We start from the raw sequence: 27,081 nt of genomic DNA, 5'->3' as shown, positions 1-27,081 counted from the left end.
CTCTTCTCTGATCAGGACAAGTTCCCATAATATAGAGTACTTCTCCTTTATGGTAGTTGTGAAAATTGTGACTAATTCAGTCTAAAACTTGTCTCCCTTATCAAAATGGAAGTTCCACCAGTGGGTCTTGTTTACTGCATGACCCCCAGCCCAGCCCAGGGTCCACACACAAAGTGGCTGTGAAAGGAGGCCTGGAGCCAGGCCAGGCTGGGCTCCATCACTCCTCAGTCACAAAGTGACTCTGGTCAAGGTACCCGCCTCTTAGTCTTACGTGGTCTCCTTACTAATAATAAAAGTATCTATGTCAAAGGGCTGCTTGGGTTAAGTGCTTATAGTGAGCACACGGTAAGAGCTCACCAAACACTGGCTGTTATTCTACTAGCCACTTAATAAACACGTGAACAGATCTCCCGTCTCTGGTCTGTGTGTAAAAAGTTGGAAGTCCTCATCCATGCTCACAATAAGAAAAAAAAGCTGAATAAACCGAAGAGCAACAACTCTTCCCAGATCTATCAGAGAGCTGAGGTCGCGAGGCAAACCGCTGACCTGAAACTAGGAGAGAGAGACAGGTGGATACAGAGATTCATGATGTACTAGGGCCGAATTCCAGGAACCAGGGCCAAGGAGCAAGGCTTAAACTATAGTTGATGAATTACTGGTAACTCAGCATGGACAGGCTTGAGAGTTAACACCTCCAGGGGGCCAGTCTCAGGGAGGCCCCCACACTTTCCAATTGTTACCTCCAGGAACCCCACCAGGTTCTCACAGTGAAGATCAGAGAAACCTCCCCACCCTCCTTCTCCCAGCAAGAGGAGGGGAAAATAGACATTTTGAAATATGCTAGAGCATTCTGTTTTCCTTAACAAAGTCCTGCTCTCAAAGAAAACTATTTTGCCAGAGCCTACTTGGTTTAGGGAAGGAAACTATTCAACTGTAGCCCCCTCCAGCTTTCCTGTCTCTCCTGAGGTGGGGGCAGGGTAAGAGCTGAGATACACACGTGGAGGTCACAGGCCAGAGGCACAGGTTAAATGAGACTGAGACCTAGTCAGAGGATCATAGGATGCTCCCCTCCACCCCACCCCACCCCCACATCAACGGGGCTCCTATAAAGTAAGAGGGGATTACAGCTCAAAGAACTGCAAGCTTCAGGCCCTATTTAAGGAGGACTCTCTAGGGAAACACAAAGACAAAAGCAAGGACATGAAAGGAAATTTTAGCCTCTGACACCACAATTGTTAGAAAGAGTAAATACAGCCTGACTCCTAACCAGACAAATATAAAACCTCACACTGAAGGCCTGTCAACCTCAGTTCCCTCTATATCATACATCTTACCTGGCTTTCAACAAAAAACTATAAGGCATGATGAAAGATGAAGAAACAGAGCAAGCATCAGAACCAGACTTGGACATGGCAGAGATGTTGGAATTATCAGACTGGGAACTTAAAACAACCTTGATAAATGGGCTAAGGGTTCTAGTGGAAAAGGTGGACACCATGCAAGAACAGATGGGCAATGTAAGCAGAGAGATGGGAATCCCACAAAAGAATCAGAAGGAAATGCCAGAAATAAGAAATACTGAAATAGAAATGAAGAATGGCTTTGATGGGCTCATCTGCAGACTAGATGTGGACAAGGAAAGAGTTGGTGAGGTTTAAGAAATGTCAATAGGGATTTTCCAAATGGAAAAAAAAGAATGAAAAGAAGTGGAAGAGAATATCTAAGAACTGGGGGACAATTACAAAAGGTGTAACATTTGAGTAATGGGAACACGAGGGGAGAAACAAAAAGAACAGAAAAAAATATTTGAAGTAATAATACTTGAGAATTCTCCAAAACTAATGACAGACCCCAAACAACAAATCCAGGAAGCTTAGAACACCTAGCAGGATAAATGCCAAAACATCTACACCTGAACATATATTCAAACTGCAAAAAATCAAACACACCACACACACACAAATCCTAAAAGCCACGGTGGAGGGACCTTACCTAGAGAGGAACAGGATAAAAATTACATCCAACTTCCCTTCAGAAACCATGCCAGAAAGAAGAGAGTGGAGCAAAATACTCAAAGTGTTGGGGAAAAAAACCCAAAAACCTCGACTTCTGTATCTTTAAAAATTGTCCTTCAGAATGAAGTCGAAATACTTTCTCAGACAAAGGAAATTGTCGCCAGCAGACATGCCTTGCAAGAAATGCTAACAGCTCTTCAGAGAGAGGGAAAAGGATGTAGGTCAGAAACATGGGTCTACATAAGTAAAGGAAGTGCTCTAGAGGAGTAAATGAACATAAAATACTTGAGTGAAACAGACACACCCCCAGGAAGTCTTCCTGCCCCAGTGCAGCCCTGCCCCTAACACTCCAGGAGCCCCCAGAACTGCCTGCTTCACACAGTTGGTGGGGAGGGCTGTCAGCTGTCTCCCCACACGGCTGCAAGCCTGTGTCCCCCGGTCAAGACCATGAAGTGCTCAGGGTCTGATGAATGAACGATGGCAAAGCACTCACAGCAGAGGCCGGGATGGTGGTTAAACATTGCATCTCTTTATCAGCAGTTCAGCAAGAAGATTCCAGTGCTGCCACTGTCACAAGGAAGGGCTCACCCGCTGGATTCTCTCTGCCCAGGCGTGGTTGCTCCTCAGGTCAAGGAGGGGTGGACATCCTTCCAACACAGGCTGCTCCTTGACCCTGAAGGGCATCAACCTGGGAGGCAGGGAAATGCCCAGGGGCGCATCACAGACATGTGGGAAGGCCGACAGACAGGGCTGGCGAGGCCTCCTAAACCCACTACTCTCGACATTCCCAAAGCAGGATGCAGGAGCGGGAAGACCCGTGAAGAGGGAGGGAGGGAGGGGTGTCAGGCAGAGCTGGGCAGGAGCCTGGCTCTGCACCTTCAGGCACAGAGGTCCCTGCAGGCACCCCTAACTCCTCATTCCCACTGACATTAGCAAACCACTGACACAGCGCTTGCCACGTGCTGGACCCCATGGTCTGCAAGGCAACATTCTGAAGTCAGGAAACTGAGGCACCAGGGCATGAAGCAATCACCCAGGCCAGAGCTGGAGGAAAGCCAGCGTCTGCTCCCCAGGATGGCTACACCTCTGCCATGAGTACAGCTGCACAAGCATGCCCTCCTCTTACAACTGTTTGGATCAGATGAGAAACCTAGAAAAAGTGTCCTGTGTAGGAGCTGGCATACAGTAAGCGCTTGGTAAATGCCAGCATACACCGCTGTGGCCCTCCTCTAAGTGTATTGATGGTCACCTCATCAGCCCCCATGACGGCCAGTGTGGTCTCTCCCACCTAGCAGGGGTGCAGCAACCTTTCCTGGACAGATGTGCCCTGCAAAAACATTGCCTGCCCTTGGCCTGCCGCCTTCCAGAGCCACACAAATAGCCACTGCCATGACTACTGGTACTGCGTGCAGGCCAAGAGGCCACTTGACCTAAAGTCACGGCCCTAATTGGTGGCTGGGCCAAAACCTGCATGCCCTCACTCCCACTCCACTGTTGTGTGACCTTGTGACTCAGAGTGGGGTAGGCAGACCAGCAGTGGCCACGCCCAGGAGGGCTAGCAACTCAGAACTGCAGGCCCCACCGCAGCCTCGACCACAAGGCCCCTGAGACCCCTGGGCCCGTGGACAACTGAAGAGCACTGTCTGTGACCCCACGTTGAAGAGTCAGAGACACAAATCTGACCTTAACTCCAAGGCCTTCTGGAAATCTGAGAGGCATAGCAGGGGCCTTGGCAGCTGCCTGCTCCCCACCCCCACTGGCCCCCTCCCTGGTATTCTCAAGTCCCCACCCGGCCCGCCTTCTCCCTGCCCAGGGGGGCCATCCTCTAGGTTTGGCCCCTCACCTGTCAGCTCTCTCACCTGCTGCTCTCAGCAGTCTGAGTAGGAATGTCTGTTGTGAAGCTCCTGAGATGTCTCATCCGTAAGATGGCATATGCTGCAGGGGACAGAGGAGAGGAGAGAAGGGGGAGACCAGAGGGTGGCAGAACCCCCAGAGCACAGACCCAGACCACGGCACAAGGCCAGGTGGGGCGGCAGCCTGAGCCTGGGCCCAGGAGCTGAGTCCCGGGAAGAGGCACTCAGCCCAGAAGGGCCCCAGGCTTGGCCAGGCCCAGGGCTGGAGCTAAGGGAAACCCACAGGGAGGCAAGCAGCCCCGCAACCACCTGCCTCCAGTTACAACACAAATCAGCTCGTCCCAAATGCTTACCTTCGTCTCACCTGCTCTATCCGATCTCGCATGACGTCATTTCTTACCTCACTCGGCACTTGAAAGATACGGGTATGGCTGCAAAACACAGTCAAATGTTGGGTTTCCTAGGTTCCTTCTCTACCCATCACTGTGGAACCACCAGCGCTGGAATCACATGGACCATAGTGCTGACCCTATCGCCATGAGCTTTTGAGCTGGTCCTTCACCATCCTTGTAACAGTAACACAAAGTGTTCTTTTTACTAACCAAGTACCCCTGAGCCCCACAATGATCCTGGGCAGGTAGCAAGTGGTCCTAAGGAGAGTCGAGGAGACGGAAAGGTTACACGCCTTTGCTAGAGTTACACAGCAGTCAGAGGCCTTGAAGCCGTGAATTCACCCCTCTGAATTCTTCTCCAGCTGTGTCAGCAGCTCTCTATGATCAGCACTATGCCATATTCGCTCTGGTTTGGGGGTCCCTCTAGAAAATTGTCACAAAGAAGCTGCAGGCTCCTCTTTGCTGCTGTTGTTTTTGTTTTACTTCACTGCTCTGGACTTGCCTTCCTCACCACAGTCCACTTCATGCTCTTCCCAACTCCACACCCCCACAAGCCCTCACAAACCCCTCATCCAGCAAAAGCAGCCTGCCCACTGGACCCCCCATTCCTGTGCCCACTGGACCCCCATTCCTGACAGTGCCTTCTGGGTAATGCCTCATTCTAGGTGCTCTGGGGTTTTCCATGTGAATTCAGCATTGATACCGTCTGTGAGAACCCGCAGCCCACACGTGCTCTGGAATACGTCTCATACAAAATGGAGCTGGGTCGGTGTCCAGAGAGAGAGAAGAAAGGATAGAGGGCCTGAGGGGACAGGGGATGCCTCCAAGAAGAAGGGGCCACAGAGGCTGGAAGGGGTTGGCTAAGCTGACAGGCTCTTGTCCATGTGGAAGGCCCACCCTGGCTCCTGTATGTCCAGTCCCTGCCCAGACACGGGTTCGCCCAGGCCAGTGCCCTGCTAGGAACCCTTCTGAGGCCCAGGCAGCAAAGCCAGGAACCTGTGAGGCCCAGCCCCCTACTGTGCCCTCACAGGTGCTCCTGTTGGTGTCCCCAACATGTCCTTCAGTGCTCACACACTTATCCATTCAGGTCACTTGTATGCTTTCAAATGGGGGACTTCATTTATGCTGCTCTCTCTTCCAGAAGGCCTAGCAAACATCAGGTGGCTGGTATACATCTACCATATAAATAAGCATTCAGTGGTGCTTAACAAAGGGATATGCAACCCTGACTACATAGTTAATGAAACTAATAGGAGGACACCACAACCAGCAGATCAGAGGGGGAACCAGGCAGTTTATTGGTTTGAAATCTCCATAGAATATCCAGAGTGGAAAATGTGCAAGTAGATAAACGAATGATTCCTGTCCCACGTCTCCAAAGCTTTAACCTACTTATGCTATACAGCTAAGGTCTAAAAAAGATCAGAGGATGATGTTCATATTATCCAAACCGAGGAACTGCAACAGCTAGAGTTGGTAGCGCAGCCAGGTCAGGCGCGGACAATCCTCCCACGTGCGGGGCGGTGATTGGGGGACAGTCACCAATATTCATGATGTGAACGACCTTGGCAGGTTTCTCAGCCCAAAAAAACCTTTCCTAGGGAGGTCTCAAATTAGACCCTTCCTCTTATGCAATTCTTGAGCATCTGAATCCTCTTTTAAAATGCTAATGCCACTGGAAGGGGTAAACACAGGAAAACTGTACATCCTAAAGCAAAAACACATTTCTTGAGAAATGAATCTTCCTTGATGGGAGAGAGCAAAGCTGGCACTGGGGGCACAGGAAGGAAGCCGAATACAGAGATAAGAAGGGGCTCCTTCACAGCAGGGGGGGAGCCCATCTGAATCCCACAATGAGTCTACTGGGAAAAGAGACCAGAAGGAAACTGGGAAGTGTGTGCTGAGAGGGTGAGCCTGGTTCCAAGCCCAGCTCCCCTGCCTGGAGTCTTGGCCTCTTCAGAGTCAGGAGAGGAGGTGTGGATGGTCTGTGCAGGTGACAAAGCAGCTACTGTGGAGCACAGGATTCCAGCCTCAGGGCTGAGAAACCTCCCCTCACCTCAGTCCAAGAGGAGGGCTTTGGCTTTTGCATTTTAAGAGCTTATTTTCTTTTAGCTCTTTAAAGTGCAGCCACTTCTGAACAAATCAAGTGCAAAAATAACAGAAGTCTGAAATTTATTCAGAAGCATTTAAGAAATGGTAAGGAAGCCCAGTTTTCCAAACCTTCCAGTCATTTTAAAATTTAGGAATGAGCTGGGCTTTCAAGATAGCAAAAACATTCCCTTAAGACCCCAAAGTAAGGCTGAAAAACTTCTCAGCCAAAGGAGTCAATGTCTCTAGAGAAAGAGAGCCATGGGTTTGTGTTGGCCAGGAATCTTGAAGAGTGGGGCTTGTGCCTTCTCTGCCTCCCCCTCCCCACTGCCTGGCTGGGGGCAAATGAGATTTTTACCTCCATCTTATGAACTGGATTCTTGTTCTTTCCTCCAGGACCTCTTGACTTTGATTTGTTAACAAACCAGACTTTGAAAGGTGGTGCTTCACCTGGGAAATCCAGGTGGGGTCCAGCGGTTACTGCCCAGCAAAGACTCCATGGCCAGGGTGGAGCCCAGCCTGGACAAGCTCTGCTCACTTGCCCAGGACCCTCTGCAGTAGGACCCGCCTCCCCCTTCCCCTCCCCCATCCCCCCAGGATGGTCGGCTCAAAGGCTCCATTACCACGTCTCTGGTCACATGTACATCTTGGCCATGTGTGGGAGGGCAGTTGGTGGACATCTTCTTCTTTATGTCCTGGGAAGCCTCTTCTTCAGTCTGAAAGGTGAGTAATTTCCCTCAGAAAGTGTCACTCTATTTGGCCCCAACTCTCCCTCCTCTTCCTTTTCCCTTTTCTTCTTCCCCATCACAACACACATGCACAATGTATCGCAGAGTTCCTGCAATTAGCTTGTCTGCTGCTACCTTCCCATGAAGTTCCAGGGACTCAGTAAGTCACGGGCCCAAGGTCCTCCTGAGACCCCCTGCAGTGGGGGCCACGCATCTGAAACCCCCTCCCATGTGCTTGAGAAGCAGGGTCGGGTTGGTGGTGATGCCAGCAAGTCTCTGGCGAGGAGACAGCCCAGGTACTCCCTGACATGTGGTGGACCAGACACGGCTCCGGCAGGCTGGTGGGCAATGAGCTTGGGTTTCCTGGTTCCAGGGGGAGGGACATCCAGTTCCCTGTACCCACTGAGGCCAGCTCTCTACAATCGGGGGTACCCTGAGTCCCAAAGGAATCTTACCTTTTTCAACCAGTGCTGTACTACAGACACAGCCTCGCTCTCCACAACTTCCACGTCCTGCAACAAAGTGTAAGTCGACGCTCTCAGAATACAGCGAGACCCAGCCCCTCTTCCATTATCCACAGGTAGCACTGTGAGATCTCTCTGGAAGTGCAGCAATGGCTCAGAGGGGAGATAATACCTGAGATACCTTTCACCTGGCTACCACCAGCCCCACTTACTGAACTGACTTTCGGTGGGAAAGGGAACCCGGCACCTTTCCGGGCGAGAATGTACACAATCCATGTTGTAATTATCATCTTTGGACTTATGCCAGGCCTCCTTCGTGGCTCCCTCCTTCCATTGAAGCAGTCTGAGAACTCCGCTGGCACAAGGAGGTCCTTGGAGGGAGGTGCCCACCTGATTGGCTGACCAATGATGATGTGACAATGACCTCCTTTAATCCCCATGGTCAGAGTGGAGACAGAAAGGAAAGGTCAGGAAGTGTCTACTTTAGTGATGGCCACAGCTCAGAAATGGAGAGGTCGGGGGTGGGCAGTCAGGTTATGAGCCTGAGGAAGATACAAGGGGGAAGCTACCAAATCAAAGATAGAAATTATGGAGGTTGGCACAGGCTTATGGCTGGTCACCCAGTCGAGTTATGTTGAAGCAGAAAGAGATTTTATAGTCAAAAGAATAAGTCTGTAACAAAATAAGCTGGGCCCTCTAGACATTCATCCAAACTATGCCATAGGCATTTCTCACTCTTACTTTTACAAACGAGGAGAAAGGGCTTGTCCACCCAGGAAACATCAAAGATGGAGATGCAAAACTCTCAACAAGGACATTTTCTTCATTTTTGTGACTACTTTGTTTACACAAGTGATTCAAGTCATAAAAAATAATCCTAACAATAAAAGGTATAGGGTAAAAAGTGAAAGCGCCACTTCTTGTAAAGGATATTTCCTGATTATCCCAAGTTGCCCATGATGGACAGCCTAGGTGGAAGGACAGTTAAGAGGAAATGAAAGGGTGATTCTGTTGTGACTTCAGAGTTGGGGGCAAACAACTGACTGGGGCTCAGATAGCTGCTATTCCCATCTAGAACCTTCACCAGGGAAGTGACATTCAGAATATCCTAAAGCAAATGTTTAGCTGCTCTCAAAAGTAGTAGCCTAATCCTGAGACTATTCTCAAGGTCTCAGAATGAGGGTGGTAATCCTGTCTCTACCACTAACTTGTTATGTGATCTTGACCCAATCATTAGTCCCTCTGGTCCTAGTTTCTTTGTCTTCAAAATGAAAAGGATAGAATAACGCCTCTAGTTTTCACCTAGCTCTGACAGTCTATAAATGTTCTCACTCTCATTCTTCTGAACAGTATAGAAAACCTTTATCTTACTCTCCTCAACTTCCCTAAAATAGCCACTATATCTCCTCACTCTCAACAAATCACCTTGATTTTACATCTTCCCTATTGGTCAGAATAAGCCAGGCTACGCCTAGCATTAACAAACACATCCCCAAATGAAAGAGGATTATTTCTCACTCTCAAAGCACAAGTTCAGGGTAGCTATGCTCCATGTGTTGACTTAGAGATCCAGGGATGAATCTGTCCTCTGGCTCCATGCTGTCAGGATGTGACCTCTGTGATTGCCAAAGAATAGAAAGAGAATACATGGAGGAATAAAATCACCTCTTCTATTTCAGCCCAAAGGCTTCTTCTTAAAGCTTTTCGGCCACTACTAGTCATATGACCCCAAATCAATGCCAAGGGAGACTGGAAGTTGCAAAACAGAAGATGAAATTACTCATCAACACCTTTTTCTGCCACTATCTCCTAAAAACAATTTGCATCCTTATTGATGTAATTTTACTGTTTGAATACTTAAAACGTCAATGTTATTCAAAAATTAAAACAATGTGAAAAGATAAACTCAGGGAAGTTTCCTCTCCTCTCCTGTCTCTTCAACCTTGTTCTTCAGAAGGATTTTCATGAGTTTCTAGGCTGTACATCTGTTTATGTTTACAAAATGAAACAGATATATAAATCTATTCTCACATTTTATTACTATGTTATGAAATGCATATAGTAAAATATATAAATACATTCACAGCTCAGGAAAAAAAATTTAAGCATGTATGCACGCTAGCACATGCACACAAAACGTGTGTGTGTGTGTGTATACATAAATACACACATATACACATTTAACCACCACCCAGATCAAGATACAGAACATTTCCAACACCCCAGCAGGCCCCCAGACCCACAAGTGGACCAGCATTTTGACATCTATCACCATAAATATTTTGCCTAGTATCCCACTGTATTACCATAACACAAATTATCTATCAAATTTACAACTGATGGACATTTGTGTTATATCTAGCTTTATGATTTTTAAAGTAATGTTGCTATGAACATTCTTTTTTTTTTTTTTAAACTTTTATTGAGATACAATTGACATACAGTAAACTGCATATATTGCAATCAATCTTTTTTTTTGGGGGGGGGGGTACACCAGGTTCAATCATCTGTTTTTATACACATATCCCCGTATTCCCTCCCTTCCTTGACTCCCCCACCCTCGAGTCCCCCCCACCCTCCCTGCCCCAGTCCTCTAAGGCATCTTCCATCCTCAAGTTGGACTCCTTTTGTTATACAACAACTTCCCACTGACTATTTTACAGTTGGTAGTATATATATGTCTGTGCTACTCTCTCGCTTCGTCTCAGTTTCCCCTTCACCCCCCGCCCCCTCCCATACCTCGAGTTCTCCAGTCCATTCTCTGTATCTGCATCCTTATTCTTGTCACTGAGTTCATCAGTACCATTTTTAGATTCCGTATATGTGAGTTAGCATACAATATTTGTCCTTCTCTTTCTGACTTACTTCACTATGTATGACAGATTGTAGTTCTATCCACCTCATTATATATAGCTCCATCTCATCCCTTTTTATAGCTGAGTAATATTCCATTGTATATATATGCCACATCTTCTGTATCCATTCATTTGTTAATGGGCATTTAGGTTGCTTCCATGTCCTGGCTATTGTAAATAGTGCTGCAATAAACATTATGGTACAAGTTTCTTTTGGGATTATGGTTTTCTTTGGGTATATGCCCAGGAGTGGGATTACTGGATCATATGGTAGTTCTATTTGTAGTTTTTTAAGGAACCTCCAAATAGTTTTCCATAGTGGCTGTACCAACTTACAGTCCCCCCAACAGTGCAGGAGAGTTCCCTTTTCTCCACACCCTCTCCAACATTTGTGGTTTCCAGACTTTGTGATGATGGCCATTCTGATTGGTGTGAGGTGATACCTCATTGTGGCTTTGATTTGCATTTCTCTGATGATTAGTGATGTTGAGCATCTTTTCATGTGTTTTTTGGCCATCTGTATGTCTTCTTTGGAGAAATGTCTATTTAGGTCTTCTGCCCATTTGTGGATTGGGTTATTTGCTTTTTTGGTGTTAAGCTTCATGAGCTGCTTGTATATTTTGGAGGTTAATCCTTTGTCCGTTGTTTCATAGGCGATTATTTTTTCCCATTCTGAGGGTTGCCTTTTAGTCTTGTTTATGGTTTCTTTTGCTGTGCAAAAGCTTTTAAGTTTCATGAGGTCCCATTCGTTTATTCTTGATTTTATTTCCCTGATTCTAGGAGGTGGGTCAAAAAGGATGTTGCTTTGATGGATGTCATAGAGTGTTCTGCCTATGGTTTCCTCTAGGAGTTTGATAGTGTCTGGCCTTACATGTAGGTCTTTAATCCATTTGGAGTTTATTTTTGTGTATGGTGTTAGGAAGTGTTCTAATTTCATTCTTTTCCATGTTGCTGTCCAATTTTCCCAGCACCACTTATTGAAGAGGCTGTCTTTTTTCCATTGTATATTCATGCCTCCTTTGTCAAAGATAAGGTGCCCATATGTGTTTGGGCTTACCTCTGAGTTCTCTACTATATTCCATTGATCTTCCTTTCTATTTTTGTGCCAGTACCATACTGTCTTGATCACTATGGCCTTGTAGTATAGTTTGAAGCCAGGAAGCCTGATTCCACCAACTCCATTTCTCCTTCTCAAGATTGCTTTGGCTATTCGGGGTCTTTTGCATTTCCATACAAATCGTAAGATTTCTTGCTCTAGTTCTGTGAAAAATGCCATTGGTAATTTGATCAGGATTGCATTGAATCTGTAAATTGCTTTGGGTAGTACAGTCATTTTCACGATGTTGATTCTTCCAATCCAGGAACATGGTATGTCCCTCCATCTGTTTGTGTCGTCTTTGATTTCTTTCAGCAATGTCTTAAAGTTTTCTGCATACAGATCTTTTGCCTCCTTAGGCAGGTTTATTCCTAGGTATTTTATTCTTTTGGTTGCAATGGTGAATGGGAGAGTTTCCTTAATTTCTCTTTCTGCTCTTCCGTTGTTAGTGTATAGGAATGCAAGAGATTTCTGTGCATTAATTTTGTATCCTGCTACTTTACTAAACTCATCAATTAGTGCTAGCAGTTTTCTGGTAGAGTCTTTAGGGTTTTCTATATATAATATCATGTCATCTGCAAAGAGTGACAATTTGACTTCTTCTTTTCCAATTTGGATTCCTTTGATTTCTTTTTCTTCTCTGATTGCTGTGGCTAACACTTCCAAAACTATGTTGAATAATAGTGGTGAGAGTGGACACCCTTGTCTTGTTCCTGTTCTTAGAGGGAATTCTTCCAGTTTTTCCCCATTGAGAACGATGTTGGCTTTTGGTTTTTCATATATGGCTTTTATTATGTTGAGGTAATTTCCTTCTATGCCCATTTTCTGGAGAGCTTTTATCATAAATGGATGTTGAACTTTGTCAAAAGCTTTTTCTGCATCTATTGAAATGATCATATGGTTTTTATCCTTCAATTTGTTGATATGATGTATCACGTTGATTGATTTGCGTATATTGAAGAATCCTTGCATCCCAGGGATAAACCCCACTTGATCATGGTGTATGATTTTTTTAATGTGCTGTTGGAGTCTGTTAGCTAGTATTTTCTTGAGGATTTTTGCATCTATATTCATCAGTGATATTGGTCTGTAGTTTTCTCTTTTTGTGACATCTTTGCCTGGTTTTGGTATCAGGGTGATGGTGACCTCGTAGAATGAGTTTGGGAGTGTTCCACCTTATGCAATATTTTGGAAGAGTTTGAGAAGGATAGGCGTTAACTCTTCTCGAAATGTTTGATAGAATTCGCCCGTGAACCCATCTGGTCCTGGGCTTTTGTGTGTTGGGAGATTTTTAATCACTGCCTCAATTTCCGTACTTGTGATTGGTCTGTTCATGGTTTCTATTTCTTCCTGGTTCAGTCTTGGAAAATTGTATTTTTCTAAGAATGTATCCATTTCTTCCAGGTTATCCAATTTATAGGCATATAATTGCTTGTAGTAGTCTCTCATGATGTTTTGTATTTCTGAGGTGTCCGTTGTGACTTCTCCTTTTTCATTTCTAATTCTGTTGATTTGCATCTTCTCCCTTTTTTTCTTGATGAGTCTGGCTAATGGTTTATCAATTTTGTTAATCTTCTCAAAGAACCAGCTTTTAGTTTTATTTATTTTTCTTATGGTTTCTTTCCTTTCTTTTTCATTTATTTCTGCTCTGATCTTTATGATTTCTTTCCTTCTGCTCACTTTGGGGTTTCTTTGTTCTTCTTTCTCTAGTTGTTTTAGGTGTAAGGTTAGGTTGTTTATTCGATCATTTTCTTGTTTCTTAAGGTAGGACTGTATTGCTATAAACTTCCCTCTTAGAACTGTTTTTGCTGCATCCCATAGGTTTTGGGTTGTTGTGTTTTCGTTGTTATTTGTTTCTAGATATTTTTTGATTTCCTCTTTGATTTCTTTAGTGATTCCTTGGTTGTTTAATAGTGAATTGTTTAGCCTCCATGTGTTTGTATTTTTTGCAGTTTTTTTCCTGTAATTGATATCTAGTCTCATGGCGTTGTGGTCTGAGAAGATGCTTGATATGATTTCAATTTTCTTGAATTTGCTGAGGTTTGATTTGTGACCCAAGATGTGATCTATCCTGGAAAATGTTCCGTGTGCCCTTGAGAAGAAAGTGTATTCTGTCGTTTTTGGATGGAATGTCCTATAAATATCAATGAAGTCGAGATGGTCTAATGTGTCATTTAAAGCTTGTGTGTCTTTATTTTTTGTTTGGATGATCTGTCCATTGATGTAAGTGGGGTGTTCAAGTCTCCCACTATTATTGTGTTCCTCTCGATGTCCCCTTTTATAGCTGTTAGCATTTGCCTTATGTATTGAGGTGCTCCTATGTTGGGGGCATAGATGTTTACCATTGTGATATGTTCTTCTTGAATGGATCCCTTGATCATTATGTAGTGTCCTTCCTTGTCTCTTTTAATAGTCTTTACTTTCAAGTCTAATTTGTCTGATATGAGTATTGCTACTCCAGCTTTCTTTTGACTTCCATGTGCATGGAATATCTTTTTCCATCCCTTTACTTTCAGTCTATATGTATCCCTTGGTCTGAAGTGGGTTTCTTGTAGGCAGCATATAGAAGGGTCTTGTTTTTGGATCCATTCAGCCAGTCTGTGTCTTTTGGTTGGAGCATTTAATCCATTGACATTTAAAGTGATTATTGACATGTGTGTTCCAATTACCATTTTCTGAATTGTTTTGGGTTTGTATTTGTAGGTGTTTTCCTTTCCTTGTGTGTCCTACTTAGAGAAGTTCCTTTAGCACTTGTTGTAAGGCTGGTTTGGTGGTGCTGAATTCTCTTAACTTTTGCTTGTCTGGAAAGCTTTTGATTTCTCCATCAAATCTGAATGAGATTCTTGCTGGGTAGAGTATTCTTGGCTGTAGGTTTCTCTCTTTCAGGACTTTCAGGATATCCTGCCATTCCCTTCTGGCCTGCAGAGTTTCTGTAGAAAGGTCAGCTGTTATCCTGATGGGTTTTGTTGCTTTTCTCTTGCTGCTTTTAATATTTTTTCTTTGTGTTTAATTGTCGTTAGTTTGATTAATATGTGTCTTGGTGTATTTCTCCTTGGGTTTATTCTGTATGGGACTCTCTGTGCTTCTTGGACTTGGTGAATTATTTCCTTTCCCATGTTGGGGAAGTTTTCCACTATAACCTCTTCAAAGATTTTCACAGACCCTTTCTTGTTTTCTTCTTCTTCTGGGATACCTATAATTCGAATATTGGTACGTTTAAGGTTATCACTGAGGTCTCTGAGACTGTCTTCTAATCTTTTTATTCTTTTTTCTTTTTCCTGCTCTGTGGCAGTTATTTCCCCCATTCTATCTTCCAACTCACTTATTCGTTCTTCTGCCTCAGTCATTCTGCTGGTTATAGCATCTAGAGTATTTTTAATTTCAGTTATTTTGTTATCCATTGCTGTTTGTTTTTCTGAGTTCTTATGAACTGTTTCTTGTACTTTCTCTATTTTGTTATCGAGATTTTGTATCATTTTTACTATCATTACTCTAAATTCTTTTTCAGGTATTTTTCCTATTTCCTCTTCATTTATTTGGTCTTGTGGGTTTTTTTCCTGCTCCTTTGCCTGCATGGTGTTTCTTTGTTTCCTCATGGTTGTCCAAACTTTTGGGGTTACTTGTCCTGGCGATAGAGGTGTTTATAGAAGACTGTCCAAGCCTCAGACTAATGTCCAAGTATTGGATTAAACGAATATTAAGTCTAGGAAACACATACATATATAAGACACATAATTACTGAATCCGTTAGGACATAAGGCTCTAGAAAGACCTGACAGAACCCCAGTGTTCTATCAGATATTCAAAGAGAAACCCAACAGAAATTGACAACTGAAACAGAACAAATCAGAGACAAAAGCAAAAGCAAACAAACAACAAATAACACCCTACACCTACAAACATCAATCCAGGGAGATTTTGTAAGCTAGGATCAAATATAGAAAAGAGCTGGAGTACCACCAGAGAGAATGGAGATTCTCAGAATGTAATTAGACAACTGTACTAAGAACTAAGATAAAGACAAAAGCCTAATATTAAATACCAAGGCAGTGCGTCATCTGGAGAATAGAGCAAGGAGTCTGAGCAGACCGATAGTGTTGCTTATAAGTATGTTAAGATAAAATAAACTTAAAAAGGCTGGAAGAAAGGGGAAGAGAAGAGCGTAGTGTGGTTGGAAATATGCAAATAAAAAGAAAGGAATAGAAATATATAAAAGATAGGGATGAAAGGAAAGTATGAGAGATATTTTGTCCGTACTACCAAAAACTTAGCTAGATGTAGAAGTATATAAAAAGGCAAAAAAAAAAAAAAAAAAAAAGAATAAAAAATATCATTAAAAAATTATGTTATAAAACTTGTAGATCCCTTAGGGCTAAGATCGTATTTAATAAATCCAAAAAAAAAAAAAAATGCAGAACTGATCCCAGAATGGACCAGTTCAATAGGTATTGATACTACTATTTCTGTTTCCTTAGCGTCTCAGCTGTAAGTGTCCTTCTCCTTGCCTTGGGTTTTTTTTGCGTTATTCTGTGACCAGCAGAGGTTCCTTTATTGTTCGTCTGTAAGCGTCGGTGTGTGGGGAGGGAGAGGGTACAATAGTGGCTCCTTCTCCTGGGAATGAGTGAGCAGTGGCACACTGTTGTTTCAGTCAGGCTTGGAGGTGCCTGTTGCAGAGCGCGCTGGTGGCTCAGGCGTAAACAGAAAGTCTTAGAGTTGGGCCTCTCTCGGGGTTTTTCTTCTTTTTGATGCTGTTGTTTTTTTTTTTTTTTTTTTTCTCTCAGCAGCCTCCCTGCTGCTGGCGTTGCAAGGGGTTTTAATCTAGCCCCACCCGAGTGCCTGAGGGTGCTTGTTATCCCTGAGCGCCTTAGGTGGCCCGCAGGGCGTCTCTCCACTGCCTGTTGCAGAGGCACTGAAAGAGAGGGAGAGGCTACTCGCGTGGCTCCTCCCCAACGCCTGTGAGCCTGCAGCCTCCAGCCGCCATCATGGCCGGGCAGCTCTCAGGGACGAGCACTCCTCTCCGCAGACCTCCTCCCTCCTGTCCTCTCGGTCCGTCGCCCTACCAGCAACAATGTTTCTCACCCTGAACCAGCTCTCCAGTTCCCACGCTCCCGCTCCTGGACCCTCCTGGACCCTCCGTTCAGCCGCGGATCGATGTCTCGGTCCGGGAACGCTGAGCTGCGCTGCGGACCCTCCGTATGTTTCTCACTCCCTCCCGTCTGCCACAGCTCTGCCGCTTCACCCTCTTTGAGCCCTCGTAGATGCCTCCCTACCGGCTATGTCGGGCTCCCCGCAGCCGTTTCTGGTGTCCGAGGCCGTCTGCTGGTGTTCAGCTGGTTCTCTGTGGGAATTACTGCGTCCTTCCGTGCATTCCCAATGCATCTGTGGAGAGGGATGCACTCCACGTCTCTCTACTTCGCCGCCATCTTTTTCTCCTCCTATGAACATTCTTATACCTATCTTTTCCTTCGCATAAGCACTAAATCCTCTGCATATTTACATAACAAAGAGCAGAGCTGCTAGGTCATAGGCTTTCCATATATTTAGCACTAGTATATAACAAAGAGTACTGCAAGGTGGTTGTACCAACTACTGCCTGTAATAGTTACTTCACATTTCTGCCAATACTTGTTATTGTCACTCTTTTAAAGTTTAGATAGATGATTGGAGATATAATGATAACCAGGAATAGTCTAATTTTCACTCAATTAAATAACGAATGGTGTTATGCCTCTGAGCTATACAGGAACTCTATTTTTGAGGAACTGTCAAAATCTTTCCTAAATGGCAGCATCTCTTCACATTCCCACCATAAATACGTGAGAATTCCAATTTCTCCGCATCTCTGCCAACATTGTTATTATATGTCACTCTGGTATTAACCTTTCTGGTGACTATGAAGTAGTATCCCATGGTGGTTTTGAGCAGTATCTCCCTAATGAGTAATGATGCCGCGCACGTTTTCATGTGCTTATTGGCCACTTGTATATCTTCTTTGGAGAAATGTATATTCAAGTCCTTTGCCATTTTATAATTGACCTATCTGTCTTTTATTGTTGAGTTTTAAGAATTCCTTATACATTCTGTGTGCAAGTGTCTTATCAGATACACGCTTAGCAAATATTTTCTCCCACTACATGGGTCGTCTTTTCACCTTCTTGACGATGTCATTTGAAGAACAAAGTGATGAATAGTCATCATGTATCACACATGATGAACTGGACATTTGATGAAGTCCAATTTATCTATTTTTACTTTTGTTGCTTGTGCTTTTAGTGCCACATCTAAGGAACTGTTGTCTAGCCCATGGTGATGAAAATTTATTCCTATGTTTATTCTAATAGTTTAATAGTTGTAGTTTTTACATTTATATCTATGGTCTATTTTTAGTTATATATGGTGTGAGGTGGGGGAGAGGCGAATCTCATTCTTGTGCATGTGGAACCCTATTGTCCTAGCCCCATTTGTTGCAAAGAATTACTTTCTCCATCAAACTGTGTTCATACCCTTGTCAAAAATTAATTAACTATAAATGTAAGGGTTTGTTTCTGGACTGTCAATTCTTTTCCATTGATATATGTATCTATCCTTACACCAATGCCACAGTGTCTTGGTTACTGCAGCTTTCTAGTATGTTATGACATTGAGAAGTGTGCATGTTCTTCTTTTTGTTCTCTTTTTTGTTCTTTTTAAAGATTATTTTGGCTATTGTGGGTTCCTTGCATTTCCATATGAATTTTAGGATCAGCTTTGTCAAGTCTTGCAAAAAGAAAAAAGAAAAAAAAAAAGCCTGTGGCATTTTGATAGGGACTGCATTGAATCTGTTGATCAGTTGGAGAGTACTGTCATCTTCACAGCAAGTCTTCCTTTCCAAGAACACGGAGTGTTTTTCTATTTATTTACATCTTCTTTAATTTCTTTCAACAAAGTTTTATAGTTTGCAACGAACAAGTCCAGTACTTCATTTATTAGGTTAATTCCTAAGCATTTTACTCTTTTTGATGCTATTGTAAATGGAATTCTTTAGTTTCATTTTTGAATTTATCATTTCTAGCATATAGAAATATAGTGGATTTTTAATATTAATCTTGTACCTTATAACTTTGCTGAAATCATTATTTATAATAGTTTTTAGCGGTTTTCTTAGAACTTTCGACATACAACATCATGTCTTCTGCAAATAGAGATAATTTTCCTTCCTTTCCAATCGGGAGGACTTTTCTTTTTCTTGCATAATTGCCCTGGCTGTACATTGTTAAATAGAACTGGAAGAGAGTAGATGTTCTTTTACTGCTCCTGATTTTAGGAGAAAAGCACTGTATTTTATCATTGAGTATGACATTAAACGAGAGGTTTTTGCAGATGCCTTTTATTGGGTTGCGGACATGTCCTTCCTATTCCTAGATTTTGAGTGTTTTCTTCACCAAAAAGCATTGGATTTTGCCAAATGCTTTTTCTGCATTTGAGATGATCATGTGGTTTTTGTCTTTCACTCTATTAATACGTTATATTAGTTTTTGATTTTCAGATGTTAAGTGAATCTTGTATTCTTGGGATAACTCCACTTGTATATAATTCTTTTTATATGTTGCAGGATTCAGTTTGCTAGTATTTTGTTGAGGATTTTAGATCTAGATTTATAAGAGCTATTGGCCTATAATTTTATTTTCTTGTGATGGTCTTGTCTGGTTTGGTATCAAGGTAATACTGGCCTCATATTAAATGGAATGAGTTGGAATACACTCCCTTCCCATATTTTTGGAAAGAGATTGCAAAAGATGGATAATTCTAAACATTTAAATATTTGGTATATATTTAAGTTTTAAGAAACATCAAGTTTTCTTCAAAAGAGGCTGTGACATTTTACATTCCCACCAGCAATGTATGAAGGTTCGCATTTCTCTATCTCTTCATAACACTCATATTGTCTGTCTTTTAAAATCATAGCCATTCTAGTTGGTATGTAAAGAGGTATATAATTTGGTTTTACTTTGCGTTTTCCTAATCATTTATAATGTCAATAATCTTTTCATGTGCTTATTATCTACATATGTTTTAGATGGTGTAATATCTATTCAATTTTTAAAATTAGGTTGTTTGTCTTCTTTTTGTTGAGTTGTAAATTCTTTATATATTCTGGACGCAAGTCTTTTATCAAATGTATGATTTACAAACGTTTTCTCCAAATCCATGGCTTGTCTTTTCATTTTCTTAATAGTTTCTTTTTTTTTTTTTTTGAAAGGAAAAAGGTTTTATTATTGATAAAATCAAATTCTACATTTTTGATGGAGTATGCTTTTGGTGTCATATTTAAGAACTACAAGGTCATGAGGATTTTTTCTCTATGTTTTCTTCCAGAAAGTTTTATAATTTTAGCTCTTACATTTAGGCCTATGATCCATTTTGAGCTATTTTTGTGTGTATAGCACGAGGAAGGATCTGAATATATCTTTTCGCATATAAATATATAATTATATCAACATCAGTTTTTGAAAAGACTATCCTTTCCTCCCACTGAAATGCCTTGGCAGCTTTGTTGGAAATTCAATTGACCATAAGAGTTTATTTCTGTATCTCAATTTTGTTCCATTGACTTACATGCCTAGCCTTATACTAGTACCACACTATCTAGATAATTATAGTTTTATAGTAAGTTTTCAGACAGAGTAGTATAAGTTCTCTTTTTTTCTCAAAAGTTTTCTGGCTATTCTAGGTCCTTTGAACTTCTGTATAAAATTTAAAATTATCTTGCCAATTACTTTTTTAAAAATCCTATTGGAGTTTTGATAGGTATTGTTTTGAAGCTACAAATCAATTTTTTCTAAGTTGTCTAATTTGTTGGCACAGAGCTGTTCATAGTATTCCTACAGAGCCTTTTTAACACTGTAGGGTCAGTGGTGTTCCCTCTTTCAATTCTGATTTTGGCAATTTGTGTCTTCTCTCTTTTTTCCTGTTCATCTTAGCTAAATATTTGTGTTTATTGTTGTTGTTGTTGTTGTTAATCTTCTTGAAGACCACCTTTTGCTTGCATTGAATTTCCCTATTTTTTCCTTTGTTATTTTTTTGGTTTTCTATTTCATTGATGTTTAATCTAATCTTCATTTTTCCCCCTTTTGTTTGCTTTGGGAATAAATTCTGCTTCAAGAATGCAATGTAAAAATTCTGGCTGAGTTTCCAATCTGCAGGCCTGCCCTACAGATTTTGGATTTGCCAGCCCCAACAATCACATGGGTCAATTCCTTAAACTAAGTCCTGCAGATACACAGATAGGTAAATAGATGATATAGATATAAAGATGACATAGCTATCCTGTTGATTCTGTTTCTCAAAGAAGTCTAGATAATACAGACTTTAGTACAAGAATAATTCTAGAAGAACAGAATCTTAAGGATGTTTTCTGAATTGGCTCTGAGGTTTCTGGAATTGGTTCTCCAGTAGTAAAGAGCATTTTCCATGACAAGATGTGGTAACAGAGATACACATAATACAACCACTGGATACTCCTAATCAATTACTTGTAAGAGGTAAGTTCTAGGTGCCTTTGTATTTGATAGTTTAGAATGTTTTTGTCAAACTGACAAGTATAATAAGATTTACTGACTGCTCCTAATTACACTAGACAAAGTGGAGAAAGAAAAGAATGAGCTTACGAATTCAGATCCCCAGTTTAGGACTTCATAAATGACCTGAAAGTTTCTACAGCTGCCCTGAAAGAAACCTTTATCTCCTGTCACGGTGCTGAGGTTGCCTTAAACCAAACCCACAGTTTTCTGCAAGTGGCTAAATTACAACACAAGTTGAATTTCCAACCTTGCAAGGTGTCTGCTGGTAATGTGAAGGTATTGATTGAGAAGTAATAGGATCCTGACAATTGGAATGGGAAGATATGGGCAGACCCTGATGAAGCTGGGGATGCTGAACACTGACATTCTGCTGAGTCTTCTTTGCCAGCAGAAGCAGTTCTTCTACCGAGTTTGAAGAGATTAATCCTGCTTTGCCTCAGGAAACCTTAATGACCTACCCCAAGGTACTTGCCTCGCAAGACACTATTGATTCTCCACAGGGCCCATCCTCACTACCTTTCTTGACTTCTACACTTATAACTGCATCCAGTGGTCCTTAACAGGTGAGGGACAAAGTGTGTCCCCTGAGGAGCTGTACAACACTCCAAAAGAACATGATTTTCCCAACTTTTACATACATAAATTCGGGAACTATGCAGGTGAATATTAAGGGTCTAAGATAATGGTGGAAGGAACCTAAAGCCAGGTCTGGACTAATTTATTGATATGGGCCCACTGAGCAGATTCTCACTTACTATTACAGCTTGAGGAGTTAGAAGAGGTCCTAATGGTTTGTTTGGTTGAAACATGGACCAGCAAGCAACCTACACTCAATGTATTTGAAAGGCCAGAACTGCCCCGGTGTACTTTAGAGAAAGGTATCCAAAGGTTTAGGGAGGCTGGAATGCTAGAGTGTACTTACCATTTAAGACATGCTCACCCACCCTAGGAGGGTCCAGAGGACTCACCTTTCACCATGACTCCAAGGAATCTATATGAGGGAAGCTTCAGCATCCTCAAAGAGCTGGTCACATTTCTCTGTAGGTCAGAAATTACAGTGGTAACTGCTGTCACTGAACTGGGGAGATCTACATGCAATGGGGTACTTGGATCCTGAGTAGTAGGGGCCAAGTGGCAACATTTAATGATCAGAAGCAAGGTGGGCATGGTTACTGTAGTGGACAGCTGAGTCAAAGTAGTAATAAAAAGTCTGACTTACAGATACCTATGCTGTTGGCTAGTTGCTCATGATGTCCTTAAAAATGAAATAGGGTTATAGCGCCGGCGGCGGTGGCCTGGGAGGTTCACAGTAAAGGTGCTAAGAAGGAAAAGCAAGACAGGAAAAAAATTAAATATTTTTACTGAGATTTAATTAACTCAGGAGTCAAAAGATGGCAGTGAAGCAGAAGGACATGGAGTGCATCCCTCTCCACAGAAAGCATTAGGAATACACCAAAAGACGTAATAATTCCCAAAGAAAACCAGCTGAACACCAGCAAATGACATCAGACACCAGAAAGGACTGCAAAGATCCCAACATAACAGGTAGGGAGGCATTTGCGACTATCAAAGAGGGTAAAGCGGCTGAGCTGTGGCAGACGGGAGGGAGAAACACACGGAGGGTCCGCACCACAGCTCAAAGTGCCTGGACTGAGACATCAATTCACAGCAGAACAGGGGGTCTGGGAGTGGGAGCGTGGGAACCGGAGAGCTGATTCAGGGTGAGAAACATTGTTGGCGGTGGGGAGACGGACCAAGGGCACAGGAGGGAAGAGGTCCGCAGCAAGAAGTGCCTACCGCAGAGGGATGCGAGACCATAGTGGCAGCTGGATACTGCTGATTCATAAGTAGGGGGAAGGAGCCGCTGGCGCAGCCTCTCTCTTGGCGCCTGCGACAGACAGAGGCAGGACCCCTGTGGGCTAAGTTAACACGCTCAGGGGTAACAAAGGCCCCTGGGCAAGGCTGGCTTAGAGTACCTGCAGCCGAGAGCCAAAAATCCCACAGAGCGGCCCAACTCTGAGACATTCTGTTTACACCTGAGCCACTGGCATCCCACTGCAACAGGCACCGCCACATCCAACGGAACCGCAGAGTCCCAGAAAGGGTGCCACTGCTCACTCACTCCCAGGGAAAGGAACCACAACTGTACCCTCTCTCTCCCCACACACCAGCTCTTACAGACGAACAATAAAGGAAGCTCTGCTAGTCACAGAATATTACAAAAAACCCACGGTGGGTAGAAGGACACTTATAGCTGAGACCCCAAAGAAACAAAAATATTAGTATTGATTCTATTGAACTGGTCCATTCTGGGGTCAGTTCTAGTTTGTTTTTTTTTTTGTTTGTTTGTTTGTTTGTTTGTTTTTATTAATTACGTGCTTAGTCCTAAGGGATCTACAAGTTTTTATAACATATTTTTATTCCATTTTTTATTCTATTTTTAGCCTTTTTATATATTTCTATTTCTAGCTAAGTTTTTTGTAGTGCTGACTGTATCTCTCCTACCTTCTTTTCATCTCTATCTTTTATACATTTTTTTTTCTTTTTATTTTCATATTTCCAGTTACACTATGCTCTTCTGTTGCCCTGTCTTCTATCCTTCTTTAGTTTATTTTATCTTAATATACTTACAAGCAATATTATCGGTCTGCTCTGTCTCCTTGCTTTATTCTCCAGATGACATACTGCTTTGGTATTTATTATTAGGTTTTTGTCTTTATCTTAGTTCTTAGTGTAATTGTCTGATTTCATTCTGAGACTCTTCAGTCTGTCTGGTGGTACTCTAGCTCTTTATTATACTTGATCCTAGCTTTCAAAATCTCCCTGGATTTCTGTTTGTGTGTGTGCGGTGTTATTTGTTTGTTTGTTTGTTTTTGCTTTTGTTTCTGTTTTGTTCTGTTTTGGTTTTGAATTTCTGATGGTTTTCTCTTTGAATGTCTGATAGCATACTGGGGTTCTTCTGTCGGGTCTTTCTAGTGCCTTATGTTCTACTGGATTCAGTATTTGTGTGTCTTATACATGTATGTGTTTCCTTGACTTAGTATATGTTTGACTCAACACTCTGCCATTAGTCTGGGGCTTGGAAAGTCTTCTTTAAACCCCTTTATAGCCAGGACAAGCAACCTCTGAAGTTTGGACTACCATGAGAAAACAAAGAAACACCATGCAGGCAAAGGAGCAGGAAAAAAACCCACAAGACCAAATAAATGAAGAGGAAATAGGAAAAATGCCTGAAAAAGAATTCAGAGTAATGATAGTAAAAATGATACAAAATCTCGATACCAAATACAGAAAATATAAGAAACAGTTAATAAGGACTCAGAAGAACTAAAGAACAAACAAACGGCAATGGACAACAAAATAACTGAAATTAAAAATACTCTAGATGGTATAAACAGCAGAATAACCAAGGCAAAAGAACGAATAAGTGAGTTGGAAGACAGAATGGGGGAAATAACTGCCACAGAGCAGGAAAGAGAAAAAAGCATAAAAAGAATGGAAGACAGTCTCAGAGACCTTGGTGACAACATCAAGCGCACCAACATTCAAATCATAGGCATCCCAGAAGAAGAAGAAAAAAAGAAAGGGGCTGAGAAAATCTTTGAAGAGGTTATAGTGGAAAACTTCCCCAACATGGGAAAGGAAATAATTCACCAAGTCCAAGAAGCACAGAGAGTCCCATACAGAAGAAACCCAAGGAGAAATACACCAAGGCACATATTAATCAAACTAAAGAAATTAAACACAAAGAAAAAATATTAAAAGCAGCAAGAGAAAAGCAACAAATAACACATAAGGGAAAACCCATGAGGATAACAGCCGACCTTTCTGCAGAAACTCTGCAGGCCAGAAGGGAATGGCAGGATATACTGAAAGTCCTGAAAGAGAAAAACCTACAGCCAAGAATACCCAGCAAGAATCTCATTTAGATTCGATGGAGAAATCAAAAGCTTTGCAGACAATCAACAGTTAAGAGAATTCAGCAGCACCAAACCAGCCTTACAGCAAATGCTAAAGGAACTTTTCTAAGTAGGAAACACAAGAGAAGGAAAACACCTACAAAAACAAACCCCAAACCATTAAGAAAATGGTAATAGAAACACACATGTCAATAATCACTTTAAATGTAAGTGGATTAAATGTTCCAACCAAAAGACACGGACTGGCTGAATGGATACAAAAACAAGACCCTTCTATATGCTGCCTACAAGAAACCCACTTCAGACCAAGGGATACATATAGACTGAAAGTAAAGGGATGGAGAAAGATATTCCATGCACATGGAAGTCAAAAGAAAGCTGGAGTAGCAATGTTCACATAAGAAAAATTAGACTTGAAAGTAAAGACTATTAAAAGAGACAAGGAAGGATACTACATAATGATCAAGGGATCCATTCAAGAAGAACATATCACAATTGTAAATATCTATGCACCCAACATAGGAGCACCTCAACACATAAGGCAAATGCTAACAGCCATAAAAGGGGAAATCGACAGTAACACAATAATAGTAGGAGACTTGAACACCCCACTTACATCAATGGACAGATCATCCAAGCAGAAAATAAATAACGACACACAGCTTTAAATGACACATTAGACCATCTCGACTTCATTGATATTTAGAGGACATTCCATCCAAAAATGACAGACTACACTTTCTTCTCAAGTGCACATGGAACATTTTCCAGGATAGATCACATCTTGAGTCACAAATCAAGCCTCAGTAAAGTCAAGAAAATTGAAATCATATCAAGCATCTTCTCAGACCACAACGCCATGAGACTAGATATCAATTACAGGAAAAAAAACTGCAAAAAATACAAACACATGGAGGCTAAAAAATACACTATTAAACAACCAAGAAATCACTAAAGAAATCAAAGAGAAATCAAAAAATATCTAGAAACAAATGACAACGAAAACAGAACAACCCAAAACCTATGGGATGCAGCAAAAGCAGTTCTAAGAGGGAAGTTTATAGCAATACAGTCATACCTTAAGAAACAAGAAAAATATCGAATAAACAACCTAACCTTACACCTAAAACAACTAGAGAAAGAAGAACAAAGAAACCCCAAAGTGAGCAGAAGGAAAGAAATCATAAAGATCAGAGCAGAAATTAATGAAAAAGAAAGGAAGGAAACAATAGCAAAGATTAATGAAACTAAAAGCTGGTTCTTTGAGAAGATAAACAAAATTGATAAACCATTAGCCTCATCAGGAAAAAAAGGGAGAAGACACAAATCAACAGAATTAGAAATGAAAAAGGAGAAGTAACAATGGACACCACAGAAATACAAAAGATCATGAGAGACTACTACAAGCAACTATATGCCAATAAATTGGATAACCTGGAAGAAATGGATAAATTCTTAGAAAAATACAATCTTCCAAGACTGAACCAGGAAGAAATAGAAACTATGAACAGACCAATCACAAGTGCGGAAATTGAGGCTGTGATTAAAAATCTCCCAACACACAAAAGCCCAGGGCCAGATGGATTCACAAGTGAATTCTATCAAACATTTAGAGAAGCGCTAACACCTATCCTTCTCAAACTGTTCCAAAATATAGCAAAAGGAGGAACACTCCCAAACTCATTCTACGAGGCCACCATCACCTTGATACCAAAACCTGGCAAAGATGTCACAAAAAAAGAAAATTACAGACCAATATCACTGATGAATATAGATGCAAAAATCCTCAACAAAATACTAGCTAACAGACTCCAACAGCACATTAAAAAAATCATACACCATGATCAAGTGGGGTTTATCCCTGGGATGCAAGGATTCTTCAATATACACAAATCAATCAATGTGATACATCATATCAACAAACTGAAGGATAAAAACCATATGATAATCTCAACAGATGCAGAAAAAGCTTTTGACAAAATTCAACATCCATTTATGATAAAAACTCTCCAGAAAATGGGCGTAGAAGGAAATTACCTCAACATAATAAAAGCCATATATGAGAAACCAAAAGCCAGCATCATTCTAAATGGTGAAAAACTGAAAAAAT

At 41.9% G+C, this 27,081-nt stretch overlaps 1 protein-coding gene across 1 annotated transcript; it reads right to left on the bottom strand.

Moving 5' to 3' along the window:
- Positions 1–2,522: 2,522 nt before the first annotated feature.
- SPATA19 (spermatogenesis associated 19) lies at positions 2,523–7,908 on the bottom strand. Its single transcript, XM_057695577.1, has 7 exons — positions 7,753–7,908; positions 7,532–7,588; positions 6,972–7,064; positions 6,707–6,798; positions 4,222–4,299; positions 3,875–3,950; positions 2,523–2,688 (listed from the first exon to the last, which is right to left on the bottom strand). Exons 1-6 carry the CDS (start codon positions 7,828–7,830, stop codon positions 3,884–3,886), a joined length of 465 nt encoding a protein of 154 aa, XP_057551560.1. The 5' UTR covers positions 7,831–7,908; the 3' UTR covers positions 2,523–2,688; positions 3,875–3,883.
- Between the last annotated feature and the right edge of the window lie 19,173 nt (positions 7,909–27,081).

Source organism: Hippopotamus amphibius, chromosome 9, assembly GCF_030028045.1.
Source record: "Hippopotamus amphibius kiboko isolate mHipAmp2 chromosome 9, mHipAmp2.hap2, whole genome shotgun sequence".
Taxonomy (NCBI): Eukaryota; Metazoa; Chordata; class Mammalia; order Artiodactyla; family Hippopotamidae; genus Hippopotamus; species Hippopotamus amphibius.
Note: the sequence above shows the minus strand (reverse complement) of the source record. Positions and strands in the feature narration are given on the sequence as shown.

Bases quoted from the DNA above. Each gene is read 5' to 3' on its own strand.
- SPATA19 (XM_057695577.1), bottom strand. From the start codon at position 7,830: ATGATAATTACAACATGGATTGTGTACATTCTCGCCCGGAAAGGTGCC. The intron at 4,300-6,706 runs GTAAAAATCTCA...TGTGTTTTGCAG, and splicing joins ATCCAGTTCATAAGATGGAG to CCATACCCGTATCTTTCAAG. The intron at 3,951-4,221 runs GTAAGCATTTGG...TGTCCCCTGCAG, and splicing joins ATAGAGCAGGTGAGACGAAG to CATATGCCATCTTACGGATG.